This window comes from Mytilus trossulus, chromosome 3 (assembly GCF_036588685.1).
Source record: "Mytilus trossulus isolate FHL-02 chromosome 3, PNRI_Mtr1.1.1.hap1, whole genome shotgun sequence".
Taxonomy (NCBI): Eukaryota; Metazoa; Mollusca; class Bivalvia; order Mytilida; family Mytilidae; genus Mytilus; species Mytilus trossulus.
Genome location: NC_086375.1, coordinates 58,610,731 through 58,628,566, shown reverse-complemented (window position 1 = coordinate 58,628,566; position 17,836 = coordinate 58,610,731). Strand labels below are relative to the sequence as shown.

General features: G+C 33.1%; 1 protein-coding gene across 1 annotated transcript in view; it reads right to left on the bottom strand.

Moving 5' to 3' along the window:
- The window catches only part of LOC134711974 (fibrinogen gamma-B chain-like), a 125,928-nt gene that overhangs the window by 22,649 nt on the left and 85,443 nt on the right, over positions 1-17,836 (bottom strand). Inside the window, exons 4-5 of the mRNA XM_063573040.1 lie at positions 13,864-13,994; positions 3,084-3,180 (exon numbers count right to left, since the gene is read on the bottom strand). Of these exons, the coding sequence (XP_063429110.1) occupies positions 3,084-3,180; positions 13,864-13,994 (228 nt within the window). The remainder of the gene's footprint in view (positions 1-3,083; positions 3,181-13,863; positions 13,995-17,836) is intronic.

Here is a 17,836-nt window from a genome sequence, read left to right as displayed (position 1 = left end):
TGTGGATAAATTTATCGGTTTCCAAGAGCAAAATTGGTAGCGCGTCATCCCTACAATGGCTTCCGTTTCTACGATTGATAAAATGAACTGGCGTAATGGGGAGATAATTTTGACGAAGTAGGATCCTGACTGAGTATATCAAGTCCAGATACATGTAGTTTGTGTAAAAGATAACAAAAATTTACGAAAAACTTAATAAAAAAGGATACTAACTCCATTTTGGTCATGTTGACTTATTTGTAGATCTTACTTTTCTGAACATTGTTATCATATTTAACAGTTTATCTCTATCTATACATAATATTCAAAATATTAATAAAAAAAAATTTAAAAAATTTAAAATTTTCAATTCAGGGGCAGCATTCCTATGAAAGATTGTCAAATTTGTATAAAAATGTCAGGCCAGAAAGATCTCAACCTGATCAGATTTTTTAACAGAATCGCTAATAATGCTTAAGTTGTAGTGATATAAGCCAATAACTTCATTCTACCCGTATGTTATATATTAAGCCATCCTAGCCATGTTGGTTGGCAAGCGGGGTCATCGGACACATATTTTATACTATATACCCCAACGAAGTTGGTTAAATTTCGGAGAAGAGTTTTGTAAAAGTTAATGGACGACAACGACGGACGACGGACGGGAGTGATATAAGTAAGCTCACTTGGTATATTGGGCCAGGTGAGCTAAGTATTTATAACGCTTTATAATTTTTATGTGTTCTATTGTTTCATAAACCTGGTAATCAGTGCTGCAGTGATGACTTAAAGATCATTAGTATATCTTTCTTAAATCATTATAGTGTAGTGACAAATCGGGAAAAGTCGCTTAGTTAAGGAGTTTAATGGACCGAAATACCTCACAGCTTAAAATTCACACGAAGATAGAGTAAACATTTCTATTTTCATTTTAGTCCTGTCGTAGAGTTTTCCCACGGTGCAGTTTTTTGTAAAATCGTGTAAAAGTGAGATTTTCTGATTTTTTTCTTTTTCATTTTCAAACACGAGAACACTTTAAAATAAATTCCCGAATGTAGATATCATAAACAAATTTGGTATCATATGAATGAGTGATTTATTTGACATTAAACTTTAATTTCATATAAACATATAAATTGAGTGAATTGGACGATTTTCAAATGTATGTAACATTTTTGTCAATCTTACCGTCTATCAAAGTCTATTACATTTCTTATATATATCACCAATAGTAAATTTTCACAAAATATAGTGGAACAACCAATACTTAAGAAGTTTTGATATATAAAAGTTTGATAGAACATAAAAATCAACTTTTACGAGCATGTTTATAAACCTCATCACATAGCAGTATTACTACTCAATTTTCACCTCAATGATTCATGTAACGTTCCCCTTTCCTATTTACCCCTATCATATGAAATGCAATGAATTTAATACTGCATTTGCTTAAGTTTTATAAAAAAATATATATATTTGTATTAAAAGATGTGTCGATGTGCTTGAACAAGTACAGATGCTAAGGTTTAATAACTTTTGAGGTGCTTTAATTATTGTTTTCGAAAATAATTTTATACCACATTGGAACACATCCGGAAAATTCCGGAAAATTATTGTCGGTGTTAATTCTATTCAATAGTGGGTCGCATTGGGGTCCAAGCGTGACGTGTGATTGCCGATTTTAAGTAAGCGTGAAACGGGAAAGTCTAGCGGGACACGGGAATTTACAAAAAAAAGAGAATTGCTTAGAATACGTAATCTATATAGTGTAATCAAGCGGGATACAGGAATCTGACAAAACAGTAAGCGGGATCCGGGATCAGAACCCCCAAATGAGACCCCCTTAATAAGAACGAGTATAGTAGCTTAGATCATGTTATTAAGCCTTTACATGTCCAAGAAGAAAACATGATCATGCATTTGAATTAGTGAGAGAGAAAAACATGCGTGTTACGATGAATCAACTTTCGTTAAAACACACTTCATGGCATTTAAATACAATGACTGGTATAAAATGTCTATTCTGGAGACAAAAGTCATACAACAAGCTAAGCAATTAAGGTATGTTGAGTCATTTGAGCATGCCAATATTGTTTTCAATCAGTAACGCAAATTTTCAGGCAGGCCATTTAGTGGTGAGTTTACTCGTAATAAATAAATTCAAGGACAAGCCGCTTCAACATTCAGCATGCATTGTTAACTATTTGATGAAATTAAAAATCATTTGCTTCTGATGTTTTAAAATTAATCGGGACATGATGTTGCTTTTCAAATACAACAGTGCAGCATGTCTTCATTCATTAAGTATACAGGATGATCTGATAGCGAAGGAAAGAAAAAACATGTTCGTTGTCGTATAGTTTGTGCCATTTACATTTGTTTACAGATATTGCATTTTGTGAGAGAGAGAAAAATGTAAAAAGCTGTTTATGATCGTTCGAGATTTCAAATCATTTCTATATTTACAATGAATTCCAACCTCTTTGGTAAATATTTTGCGTGGTTAGGAGATTTTTTTAAAATGGATAATGATTACAATGCACTCTCATTTGATTTGATACTGAACGGAAATGTATACTTAGCCTGAGTGTATAATATTCCTTTATGAAAAACCAGTACACCCCTGATAAAAATATGATATTGGTATTGTCCAAAGTCTCTATGTAAAATGGTACAACAGTTATTGAGATTTGGCCAATGACTGCTTTAAAACCATAAAAAAATATTTTGGTATGATTGCCAATTCGAAAAGTCGCCACAAAAGACAAAAAATTACGCATACATTTACAACTATAGGTCAGCGTACGGCCTTCAAAAATAAGCAAAGCCCTTATAGCATAGTCGGCAATAAAGGGCCCGAATTGACAAATATAAAACAATTCAAACGAGAATGTGTCGAGGTTAAACATGTCAGCGGGAGCCCACCCTCTCCTTACATCGGACATTAGTGTATATAAAAAGAAGATGTGGTATGATTGCCAATGGAATAACTCTTCACAAGAGACCATACTAGTGTTCAAGTGGTTTCAAAATAATGAGTTTCGTAAAAGTTTTGGTTTTCAAATTGTGAAAATGTTTGCAGAAACCCCTTATAAAATACAAACCCAACCAGAATTCTCTTTGCAAATTTCCAAACCCCTTTTCATAGTCAGTCCATTTGCGATAAAAGTCCTCATCACCATTTTCTCTGTGTTGAAAAACCTGAAAACAACAAAAACAAAATTACGCTGAGAGTTATAAAAAGTTGCCGGACACAATCATAATTCATGCGATTGTCATCCTAAAAACATGGATGTTGTTCAGATCAACTTGTCTGGATGCTGTCACCTAATTTGCAACGTGAATTCTTTTTGTGCAGTTTATAAAAAATGTTCCGAACAGAAAATGGTATTTGAATCATATGGGCAAATATTTCTTTTATCCTGTAATTGGGTGTCCTACTATACAGATACAGCCCTACAGATATCGCTATGCTGTATCTGTATACTATACAGATATCGCTTTAAAGCTCCGCCCACTGCCGGACTGAGTATTGTTTGAACCTGTGTGACCTCAGAATGTGTATTCATGTTGCATTCCAATGACGATGACAATTGTCGATTTCAACTTGAAAGTGTATGATTGTGTTACAAAATCAACCATGTCAATTTCAGCATGCATGTTTAGTGATTCTTCAGTGAATGTAAAGTCCGAAGCGTAGGACAACTCGTACACTCCTGTTTCGTGATTACCGTATCACCATGGTGATACGGTCTGATTAGTCAAGAGGCTAAACGTCAGGTTCGGGTAAATCTGTTTACGGTATTTCTGTTATTTCATTGGTTATAAATACTATCTAATGGCTGCTTCGTGGCTGTTTCCGGGATGATTCTGGGGGAAATGAAGGTCATTCTAACGTCTGATTGGCTATTAATGAGTGGCATGCATTATATGTTCCACGCGTCCGTAAGTGGGGTCGGATTGAAATCATGATACTAGGTTATAGGAACATATTATGATAAAGTGTTCATTTGCTATATTGATTAGTTATGATGATAACTCACGACAAACTGTCAATTTGGTGCAGATTATATAATCATGTGACAATGTGATGATTTAATCTTGAAATTATGTTGCTATTATGGTAAAAAAAACCTGTACATTTAGTTATTATTGCTATTCTCTAAAAAATAGAACAGTAATGTGTATAATTTACACTTTACACTGCGTATTAAAACGGTTAAATGATTGAGATACTTTTGTGTTAGATTTCTTCGTATAAAGCTTAAACTTTAAATAGTAAATACACAAAAAGTATGCTCTATGTATAAAACAAATAACCATTAATTTTTCATTGCTTGGAATTATTGATTAGAAAATATTAATATCACGGAATTTACCGAAGATGTAATTTCGTTTCCAGCACTTTCATCGCTTCATTGATTTCTGGTGTAAATAAACAAACCCGACGATACTGATTAGAAGAATACAAAAATTACAAGGTGAGCAATATGTGCAAAGAAGCCTACACCAAGCATCATGGTATTGTTATTGGCAAGGTTTTCAGTGTATTATAGGATACTATAGTGTCAGCTGTTGCAAATTGTATAATTTATCGTTTTACTTTAGTCTTTACAATGCACAGCTCTATATTTGACAATGACCCCCAATGCAATCATTTATACGATCCTTTGAACCCAAAAAACTTGTAACACAGCGAACTCTCAAAAAGATGCTTGCATGTTGGGTTATACAGTTTGATGATCTTAGATGTACTCAAACATGATGATTTATTCTTTGGAGTTGTCAGGAGGCTGATTTAGAAGGGGGCCAGGGGGCATGCCATACTTTTCTGGGAAATTTGGTGGGCCTGCACTTAAGAAATTTCTGGATCCGCCACTGGTTGATGGACCATGATAGTCCCAGTATGGACACAGTGGTGATCAGCAGTCATTATAAAAAAGAAGATGTGATATGATTGCCAATGAGACAACTGTCTACAAGAGTCCAAAATGACACAGACATTAACAACTATAGGTCACCGTACAGCCTTCAACAATCATCAAAGCCTATACAACATAGTCAGCTATAAAAGGCCCTGATATGACATGTAAATAATTCAAACCAGAAACCCAACAGCCTTATTTATATAAAAAAAATTGAACGAAAAACAAATATGTAACACGTTAACAAACGACAATCACTGAATTATAGGCTCCTGACTTTGGACAGACACATACATAAATAATGTGGCGGGATAAAACATGTTAGCGGGATTCCGATCCTCCCCCTAATCTTGGACAGTGGTACATGTATAACAGTACATCATACGAACTAACTATAAAAATCAGTCAAAAAAGGCTTTACTCATCAGATTGCCCCTTGATATATCAATAGCATTGAAAATTTCATTTGATATGTCTGATTTCAATTTATTCACATCATCAGATCTTACACTTAGTATATTTTTTCATGATGAACATTACTATTTGGTTGATTATGTAGGGAATCACTGAAGCATGACTGGAGAAGTCGCCCACCTCCCCCACCCCAACTTATTGTCCCAGCTGACCTGAGAATCTGTCCCTCTATAACCATTAACGTCATACAACAATAACTTTTCCATTGTGGCATCATATACTTTGTATTAAAACATCAAATTTTTACATGGAATATTTGTGATGTACATGTTCAGTTTGTAATGGCGGACATACACATATAATATTGTAGCAAAAAGGTGTATTCAAAGCAAAATAATTAATATTAAATCAACTCAATGGATAGAAGCATACCGGTAAGTCATTTTTTTTTTCACACAGCATCTGCATAGAGTGATGAGATGTAAATCAGGAGATCAATCACTGGTTGTAGAAGTCAAGAATTTTATATTTTACTTATTTGGGTAGATACATGTAACACAACATTTATCTTGTCATAATACCTGTGCGCTCAGTGTTCTTCATGAAAACTATCACACTGATTTTAAATAATTATAAGAAAGCACAGTGTGTAAGCAAACATTTCAGAAGGCAGAGTCTTTTATAGGCTGACTGCAATAGTCTGTATACTATCTGAAAAAGCTTAGTTCTTGTCAACTTCCTTATTATTTCAAACATTTTAATAGATGTCTCCCAAATTTGGTGTATTTCTATTAGATTTTTTCAAAGTCATTTTCATTTATTTCTCAACCTGGCCCAGAAATATATGTAATATAGCTGATTTAGAGAAAGACCCCCTAGGTCACCTCTAACAAAGGCTATATATTTATTGTCAATGTGCAAACATTTTACCTGTTCAACACCAAATGCTGTCAAGCTTAGGGCCCCTGGCCATGGCTCTTTTTTTCATAATTCATCTTACATGTACATCTCCTTTGAATTTGTTTGCTTATTTGTTCTATGGTCTATCTATATACCACATTTTCATGGTCCCACAAAAATGTTTAAAATATATACATTTTACTTTTTTCTAGATTGTCATGTGATAGCCGTACCTTTTTGGTCACTATTTATGTGTTGCGTTTAAATATGAATTGTAACACTTTACAGTGACTGAACAGGTAAAACAAATACTTCTCAAGAACAGAAAAAAGAAGACTACTTGGAACAGCACCAGATTACATGTATGTATGAATAAAAACTCAGATCTGAATAGCATGAAGGTTATTATATGTCCTTGTGAATAAGCAAGGAAAGCTTTTAATAATACATGTAGTGCCTACTTTTTAATTTACTAGATTTTTCTTTCATTATCTGTGTTAATTTTAACATTATTTGTCATAAATTAAATTGTTATCTAACTTTACTCAAACTTTCAGTGGTGGATCCAGAAATTTTCATAATCAGAACCCACTGACTGCCTAAGAAGGGGCCAACTCCAGTCATGCCTCAGTGATTCCCTAAAAAAAAAAAAAATCTACAAAAGGGGTGGCCCAGGCTCCAGAAAAACCCTCTAACTCAACCTCTGACTTTAATTTATTATGACAAGTGTTTCATTCACCAAAATACTGGTGCGTTTCTGTGATAAATATCATGCACAATTTTATAAATGAGAGGGGAAAGAAGATCCACATGTGGTGTACCTGCACATGACAACTGCCCAATTTTTTTTTATCACAACCAATCAACTAATCAAGCTGATACTGACATTACCAGAGAGTACCGGTACACATCAAATGAAAAATCACAAATACCTGATACATATAATCAGATATTACAGAATAAAATATGTTTTAAATTAATTACAAAAAAATGTGTTCTCAATCTTGTAGATAGACATTACTGGATCTCATATACATTTTAGTACCAAAGACAACTGTCTATCCAAGTCATAATTTATGAAAGTAAACTATTAAAGGTTGTAGTTTGGTCTTCAATGCAAAGCTTGGTTCACACCAAACAACAATTTTATATAGTGATATCAATCATGACAATGGCGTTTGGGGTTAAACATGTTTCATAGGTAAATAATATTGCCATTTTTTCATGAGAGTGTTATAGTCTATAGAGTATTACTTCCTGTTTGGTGGAATAGTGAAATAGAAGTCAATATGTTCTTGCTCAAACCTATGTCGCTTTGAAGGTGTCATGATTGTCATCCTCAGCTTAAGCAATGTGTTACTGTAATTTGAATTTCAAAATTACTGAGCGACGTTTTTCGAAGCACTAGGTCAACTCCACCATAGCGAATCACATGACTTTGACAATCAGTAAATTAAAGCAAAACAAATATTTTTTTAAGTAAAGAATTGTCGCATAAAAATTAAATAATAGAGTACACAGGAAATGGCGAAGTTCACATAGTCTAGTATGATTCATCATTTAAAAAAAAAACCAAGCAAAAGGGGGGATGGGTCGTACGCCCTCTACGACCCCCTCTGGATCTATCACTGTCTTCTGTTGCTGTCCATTTTGTCAAGTAGTAATCCTCAAAAGTACGTTTACGATATATGCTATTTTTATCAAGTTGATTATAGACACAGAATACATTTTATTATAATATCATTCCCCATTTCCATTCTCACTTTTATAAAGTCTCCTTTCATTATAACACAGGTCCACCAATAATACAACAAAAATGACATATTAGTACAAAAAAGTGCTATGTTTTCATATTGCTTGAAGTGCAATATTCCAATAAAAATAAACTACTCACAAACCACTGATCTCAATATAATCAGCTAAAATACGGCAAGCTTTTTAGATAAGCTATTACTTGTTTGTTTTTACTGTTGAAATTAGTTGTTATGTTAAAATAGATAATTATTCACCTTGAGCGATGTATTTTTGTTGACCATTCGAGATTCTTTTTTTGCGAACCCGTCTTCAGCGTAATGTGTGATTTTGATATTACTGGGCGGGCCTCACGGGATTACAAATCGAAAATAGATGCTAAATATGTTAGTTTTTGTGACTTTCAAAACACAAACAATATACAGAATTAATTGCAGGATAAAGACAATAACTGTTTATAACTGTAAGCTCGCATACACCTTGTTTCCTAGCCTCGTACAAATACAGCTGATATTTTAAGACACTGAACAGTTATTGTCTATTTCCTTTCAGGTAGGCGGTAATGGTAGCCTTTTCCTCAATTCCTCTGAAAAAGCTCGCATACGCCTTGTTTCGTAGCCTCATACAAATGCAGCTGATATTTAAAGACACTAAACAGTCATTGTCTATTTCCTTTCAGGTAGGCGGTAATGGTAGCCTTTTCCTCAATTCCTCTGAAAAAGCCCGCATACACCTTGTTTCCTAGCCTCGTACAAATACAGCTGATATTTAAAGATCCTAAACAGTTATTGTTCATTTCCTTTCAGGTAGGCGGCAATGGTAGCCTTTTCCTCAATTCCTCTGAAAAAGCTCGCATACACCTTGTTTCCTAGCCTCGTACAAATACAGCTGATATTTAAAGACACTAAACAATTATTGTCCATTTCCTTTCAGGTAGGCGGTAATGGTAGTGTAGCGGGCAGGGGCTTGAAATGCTTCGACCCAAGAGTTTTTACTCAAATATTATGAGTAGTTTGTAAACAACAAAGTCAGTATGACAAGATATGAGCTGGTCAGTATAGGCATTTGCTAAAAGTCACATATACAAGTTTTCTATATTTTATTCTTTCAAGAATCATATATTTTCAGTTATATTCAAGATATGACAAGATTCTATTCAGTATTATAATACATCTAGTGATTTATCTCTAAACTCAAGAGATATTTTCTTATTTATCTCTACACTCAAGAGATATTTATTAACTTATCTCTACACTCAAGAGATAATATGTCAGAAAAATACATAAAAAGGCTGAGTTCTGCTATCTTACTAAGAAAATAAAGTACCTAAGAGAAAATCCTAATTTCTAGTGAATTTAGTCAGAAGACCTCTTTCTAACTATTTTTGTAAAAGTTGTAACTGAGACCTCACCAGTTACATAAAAAAAATGTTTATTATTATTAGTTATATTTCAGAGCCTTTCCTGAATAACTAATAATGAAATACAGTTTATACCATTCAAAAACTGTTTTGTTTATTATAATTTCCAGACCTTTAGGAAATTATCCCTTAACTGCCTACTTTCCTATTTAATTCTATTTATTACAAAAAGACAAACGTTAACAATAAACATGAACTTCAATGAACAATTTCAATAATCTTAACTTTAAAATATAAACCAGAAATAAAGCTTTAAAGAGTCCGCTAAAATGAAATATTCCTTTTAAACTTTAAAAACGTTTACTTTACTATTTTCCTTTACAAATTTACCTTTAAAAAAATAAAGTTTCTATGAAAAATTAACCATTTTGACTAAAATAAATAACGAGAAAATAAAAATACCAACTGTAAGAACCAAAAGTTTGAGCAGAACTGACGTCCAAGCGTCGAAATTACGTCAATGTTGGATGGTTGGAAAGTTGGAAAATTGTTAGATCGCGCGCTTGCCGTCCAACTAAATATTGAAATTCTATAATAAATTACAAAAATCACAATAATATACAATTTAAGTAAGCTTTATATAATAAACATTTTATGCATGGTACTAAACAAATTTATATAGTAACTAAAATACAACAATATATACAGCGCCACCGGAAGTCACAATACGTAAACAACACTGCGAAAAGTTTGAGTGTCACCGGCGGATCAAAATGTGAAGTATCAAGGATAATGAACGTTAACATCAACAAAACATTGAAGACGTTGACTACAAATACTAAAAGGAATTACAAGGAGTATGTGAAAACAGTTGCCAACACGTAAAAATAGTGTTTTTATTGAACAATCGTCCCAAGTGACACATGGGTTCTACTGCGCATGTCAATACATTTCATTCATAAAATTCAAGCACAGGTGCGTGGAATTTACTACGATTTACTACAGTTTCTACAATTGGATCTTCACAAAATTACAAGACATACAGTTGGATTATTCAGTGGATTATTATTATGAACTGGTAAATTATAACATGAACTTCAACTTGTTTATCAAATATACAAATGACAGTAATTCAAAATTTCTAGAAAACTCATAACATTGTAATTGTTCTAACTTTACTTATTAAATGTTAATTAAAACTTATTTGCTTCAATTATCATATGTTCCAGACTACAAGCATTACAAGTACATGTAGTACAAGCTATTTCACACAGTTACTGTTTCCTACATAATAACTTTCATAAAAAATACAGAATATTAAACAGATTGCTTTATTAATACCAATTTAAAACATACATCAAAATATCTTACAAGTCTACGTACTAGACCTGCATGTCCATAACACGTCATAATAAAATACATGTACCCTAGGTTCGTACTCTACATTTTACCCCCTTTCCATTATTTGCGTCCCCGCAAATAGTTTCAACTTATGCAAAAGTTTACAATTAAAGTTTGAAATATTTTCTTCTGCTTTACACTATTCCAAAACTGCATGACATTAGTTTACTCATCAACACAAATACATCATAATAAAATACCAGATATGTCAAAATTATACATAATCATATCCTTTTCATATATTTTACAGTAGCCTTTTCCTCAATTCCTCTAAAAAAGCTCGCATACACCTTGTTTCCTAGCTTTGTACAAATACAGCTGATATTTTTAAAAAGACACTAAACAGTTATTGTCCATTTCCTTTAAGGTAGGCGGTAATGGTAGCCTTTTCCTCAATTCCTCTGAAAAAGCTCGCATACATGTACACCTTGTTTCCTAGCCTCGTACAAATACAGCTGATATTTTTTAAAAAGACACTAATCAGTTATTGTCCATTTCCTTTCAGGTAGGCGGTAATGGTAGCCTTTTCCTCAATTCCTCTGAAAAAGCTCGCATACACCTTGTTTCCTAGCCTCGTACAAATACAGCTGATATTTAAAGACACTAAACAGTTATTGTCCATTTCCTTTCAGGTAGGCGGTAATGGTAGCCTTTTCCTCAATTCCTCTAAAAAAAAATCTCGCATACACCTTGTTTCCTAGCTTCGTACAAATACAGCTGATATTTTAAAAAAGACACTGAACAGTTATTGTCCATTTCCTTTCAGGTAGGCGGTAATGGTAGCCTTTTCCTCAATTCCTCTGAAAAAGTTCGCATACACCTTGTTTCCTAGCCTCGTACAAATACAGCTGATATTTTTAAAAAAGACACTAAACAGTTATTGTCCATTTCCTTTCAGGTAGGCGGTAATGGTAACCTTTTCCTCAATTCCTATGAAAAAGCTCACATACAGCTTGTTTCCTAGCCTCGTACAAATACAGCTGATATTTAAAGACACTAAACAGTTATTGTCTATTTCCTTTCAGGTAGGCGGTAATGGTAGCCTTTCTCAATTCCTCTGCTCACATCTTTTACTTTGAATTGTATGATTGCTCGTTTCAAAGCTGAGACATTTTCAAATGTTTGGTCATATAATAGGGGTCCGAAGTGAGATTCACTATTCCGTAAATTAGCGCATTCCGAAAATCATTCCATGGTGCGGGTTCTCGAGGTACACAATCTCTTGTTCGCACACAATAAGTTCTTTAAAAATGTTGTTCCATACCAACATTTAATAACTCCACAGTTTTTACACATTTACCCAATGGTCTTTTGCTTTCAAATTAAGCACAAATGGTTATAAAAGTTTAGTCACGTGTTAAGCATGTCTTATATCACTACACAGAGATTTACACACACTTTTTGATTTCTTCAGTTTAAGGCGCATTATGGATAATGACCTACATAAACGAATAAGCAGTATACAAACATGTCAATTTCAGCGTTATGCAAATACTTATCAGGTTAATCATTTCATACTTCTGACGTCAGAGTGAGACGAGCGTTTCATGTTCATAAGACCTATCATTGAAAGTCAATCTCAGATATTAATAAATAAAAGTTAAGGTCACATCAAGTAAAAATTTGATTTTTAAAACTTGAAATTCATGTGCATGAGCAGCTTTGTGATAGCGCAATCAATCATACACGAATTATAGTTAACTTAGGCAGCAACCAGTAATTAGATTTTCTGGGGAGAGGGGGGGGGGGGGGGGGGGGCTATGTTTTCTTTTTTGGAAAAAAAGTTTGTTTCCATTTTTTGGAGAAAAAAATAATTTGTTTTTGACCAAAAAATAGATTGTTTTGTACAGAAAAAAAACATACCCCCCCTCCCGAAAATCAAATGGTTGCCTTACAAAGAGTTATATTAAATCAAATCAAATATCAACAAGTGTGTTTCAGCATTTTTATGCTGATGCCCAACTCGCACTATCAATTCACATATTCAGTGTACAATGTCATTTGGGATAAGACTCTTAATTTTGTATTCAATCAAGAAAGAAATCATCATAAAAAACAATTTTATTATAAACTACCTCCTCTACCAAAATCGTTAAACAGATCGATACCGAACAGACGTACAAACGACCGCATGGATCGGAAACATTATATATATCTAGTATCGTAGGTTTGTCATAAATTCAGAAGAAGTGCTTTACAAAGAACTTCAAAGGGTTAATACAATACATTTATAAGCGTTATTGCCTGCATGCAGTTGATATTATCATCAAAACATTGCAAAAGGAAATATTAATTGATGTAATTCATGAGGTTATTGATGTGTAAACTCGGGAGATTAACTTACCAACTGAATACAAGTCCCAGGGATGCATCATTGTGTATTGAAGTGTAAACCAAAGAAAATGTTCCAACGGACCAATTCGACTAAGTACTCAGTTTTCAAGTATTTGTAGATTCATTTTCAAATCATATAAGAATTATCACCGGATAAACTTTTTCGAAGCAGTGCCATAGTCCCCGAGTCAAAATTAACATTAGATTCGCAACACTACCTCGTAAATACACTTTAAGCTAAAGAGTTGTAGGCTATCAAATATATAATAAGTTTATTTTGATTTTTAAATTGATTTAATGATATTAAGGACTTTTCCAGAAGTACGTATTGTGATAAAATAATTACATTAGATGTAAGTTTCATTATAATACGTTATTCTGATTGGCTAACTGCACATCACATGTTATTCCGTAAAGAATTACATTAGACAATAAAAATCTTGCATGATGACACGAGGTCCCACGATCAAGTGCAGAGGTGAATTAAATAAAACTGGATAAAAATCGTGTTTTCATGATCCTAGCTAAAAATGTAATTATAAGTATTGAATGCTTCTTTTTGTAACTTTATAGGGTTGTAAAAGAGTTGAACGTGCGTACATTTTTAGAATGAAGCGCTTCCGGGCTTCATACAAAATGTACTTCGGTCAAGTTGAACGCTTTTACACCCCAATAAATTTACAAAAAGAAGCATTCAATTCTTAAATAAATAAGAATCATCCATGTTTTACTCTTTATTTTTCAAAATAGATAAAATTTCTAAAACAATTAATCTAGAAGCAAAATAAGTGTACATACTGTCCATCCTCCTCCTGTGTTGTTTGTTTCTAGGTCACAGTAAACTCTTAAGCTTCCAATGCCTTTTGGATATATAGTATAAACACCACTTCCATGGTTAACATCAATACCGGTACAGTCAATAGGCTTATCTAAGAAACAAACAAGTATTAATGATAATTTTAATAAGCGATTTGAAGAGGCTCTCAAGAGTCTGAATTGTTCATCTGTCATACTGTATGTTTGCGTTACTATTTCGTCAATGATTGTTTTGCATTCAATGTACATTAATGTATGCTCTTAAATGTCATTCATAGTTTCACAGGTCGAGAACTCTAGATTTTCTGACGTCAGAATATATTTGCATAGTAGTTTCCAAAACACAAGGCCAATATGGCCTTGAAAAACTGACCAATCGACTCAATGAACTACAATGCATTGTGGGCTACTACGAGTAAACTACTACTTAAAACACGTGGAATTAGTGGGAAAACAGTCAACTAATATATTGTCTGGGACTCTCATTACCAAAGTTTTTATTTTGCAAATATATTTAATGTAAAATATATAACGTAATCTTCAATTTGCATGCTCAGATTAAAAAAATATTGTTTATTGGCTTCACGATTCTACTTTCTGTTTCGCCTTGCAAAAGTTGTTGAACCGGTTTTGTGCATTGTTATGAATTGAACCTGCATTAATTTCACGACGTGACACAGTGAAATATCAAATGAAGTAACCTCTGTCCAGTAAGAAAATCATTTGGGCTCTTTTAAACCTGTATAATGTCATTCCAAAATCATTTCTGCCTAGAAAAACACGGAAACTTTCATTGAAACACTTTTTTCTGTACTGAATGTGTATTTTTTTTTATCAGAACCTGAACTAATAGTAAAACATCACGATATTCAGTATGCTAAAAAAATATGTGTTATGAAAGCGGCAGGGACAGATCCAGCCATTTAAAAAAGGGGGCCTAACCCTGGACAAAAGGGGAGGGGGTTCAAACTACATGTCCCCATCCAAATGCACTGATCGTCCTAAAAAGGGGGTCCATCCCCCGGAACCCTCGCCCTTTTGGATCCGCCACTGAGCGGGTACGGTATATTGCTCAATACATATTTTATAGTTTCATCCATCGATAATATCCGTTTGTTGCTAATTTTATCACAAAATATACCTCAGAGGGTGTTTTTTTGTCGTTCGGCTGCTGTCCTGTTGACATATGTAAAATATCTCCAATATTAAAAGTCTCTGGATCATAGAGGGTGCCATATTACCTTTTATTTTTTCTTTCTAAAACGTGCTTTGTATATAGAAATAAGAAGATGAGATATGAGTGCCAAATGAGAAATCTTTCCAAAAAAGACATAATTTAGTAAAGTAAGCAGTCAGTGATTTGCTAAAAAGTAAGCTATTAATGACCAAAAAATTACTTGTGTTAAACAATCCAAACAAAAAAAAAAACAAATAAAAAACCGGCCCAATTAAATATATAAAAGGACAAGAAATCTATTCCATCAAAAAAATATATATTGTATAGGAGCCTGTATTTCAGTGGTTGTTGTTTGTTTATGTGTTACATATTTGCTTTTCGTTCATTTTTTTTTAATATATAATTAAGGCCGTTAGTTTTCTCGTTTGAATTTTTTTACATTGTCATACCGGGGTCTTTTATAAATAGCTGACTATGCGGTATAAGCTTTGCTCATTGTTGATGGGTGTACGGTGGTCTATAAATGTTAATTTATGTGTCCTTTTGGTCTCTTGTGGACAGTTGTCTCATTGTCAATCATTCCACATCTTTTTTATTATAGATCCAACGCCGCAATTTTCACAAAACATATTAAAATTTCCACCTTGTCGAACATACATATGGATAAAATCATTACAGCTTATTTCCTAATGCATGTAGAGCAACACTTTGGTTAGCTTGCTTGCTTTGTTTGTATATTGTACAAAATATAAAATATACAAGTTAAATTATGCCTGTATACATATGTTTTTTTAAAGATGTCAATCTTATTTTCAAAGCTTGTATAAACAACTATGCAAACAAAGCAAGCAAGCCAACACAAGTTTTACTTCGCAGGTAAGAGAAATCAGCTGTAATATTTTTATTCAGTTTGGCAAATGTCCGAGCCCGTTAAAAAACTAACATACTGAAACTACAGTTGCTGACTTCACTACCTTCAAAACAAAGGGAACAGTTTGGAAGTCCCATATACTGAAATGTGGCAAAAAAAATACTTATAGATTTTGTTAACACTGCCATGTATGTAAATATTTCTTCGCCTTTTTTACGAACACAAAATTCAAGGATCCCACATTTGCCGCTTTAATTATTTATACGAACATTTCTGTACTCGTGAATATCAGCACCGGCTGTTATCGACGGCTTACTTTACACTATTGTAAAGGTAAGACAATGGGTTCGTTGATCCCTTTTATTCAAAAAGAGCTCTTTCCAAGAGAATATCATAAAAATATAGACAAAAGGAAGGATGTGAGGAAAGCAAAAAATGCGGCAAAATATGACATACAGAAAACAAAATGGTTATGGAGTAAATTGAATTTGCTTGCTTTTAAAATGTACAAATCTTCTCCTAAATCGTCCATTTAACTTGATACGGGGTTGCGACATAAACAGTTTCATTGAATTAATATGAAACTGTTTTTGTCGCTGTTTCATATAAGTCTTTCAGTTACCTCCGTTTCATGCACAACATGTACCGTGGTGGGTTTTTTTCGACAACCATATTTTTATAAATTTTACCTCTTGATTCGTTTTAAGTATCAGATATATTCAATCAAATGGATCAAATTGTGGACATGTAAACGTCGGAAAAAAAGCGTTTGTTTGGATTTTTCGACGTTTGGACAAAATGACTACCGTTTTGTAATGTTTCGTAGCATTTTATTCCTGTAAGACCCAAACATGCAGTTAATAAAAAAAGAATCTAGACTTTATGTTCTTTTCGTGTATCTAACTTTTGTTTTGGTAAATTATAAATTACTTATTGAAATATCAAAAATCTGTATTTATTGCTTTGACAAATGAAATATCAACTAGGACAAAATGGCTACCGTTTGAAAAACGACTGTACATGTGTAGAGATGGTTTTATAGAATCTACAATTTTTGAACGCACGAACAATGAGGCAAATTTTTGTTCTTTCGGTAGATGTTATAATTATCTCACATTTTTTTAGACATTTTTAGCTATGTCTACTAATAAAACTACATTACAGCTGTTAAATCAACGAAAAACGTCATTGGACATTTTTCTTATTCCAGCTTAATATGCAGCCACCGAGTCAAACGAAATTCGACAAAAGAAACGGCTTTTATTTAACCAAGAACTGACACACTTCGTTGCTTCTGCCAAGTTTCGGGAAGATGAGAGAATAAGAAATATGATCACTATACATAAGAGATATCACAGTTGTTCAAAAATGTAACGTTGGACATCCGTTTTTTTCACATAGCTTTGTTGTTTTAATCCTCAAGTATACTAGATATTACTGAGAATATGACAAAGAGCTATAAGAACATAAAGGAAAACATATACTGAATTAGTTTTTATAGTGGTTAGTGTTTGTTAACATTTTATTTTGTTTTGCGGAGGAAATTTCGAAGATTCTGTTTTAAGTCATAGGGGTTGTAGGAACTGTAAATTTTTAGTTATTTATTGGATAGCAAAATGCTTCTGCTTTATAAATATGGACTGTTTTTGACAATACAATGCACTTATTTTGGGTACTAGCACCATTAAGTCATGCTAAATTAGTGTAATAAAATTAACGGTACCAATTTTCTTGCACCAGATGCGCATTTCGACAATACATGTCTCTTCAGTGATGCTCGTGGCCAAATATTTGAAATCCAAAGCTTATATAAAAGATGAAGAGCTATAATCCAAAAGGTCCAAAAAGTATAGCCAAATCCGTGAAAGGAATCAGAGCTTTGCATGAGGGAGATACATTCCTTATAT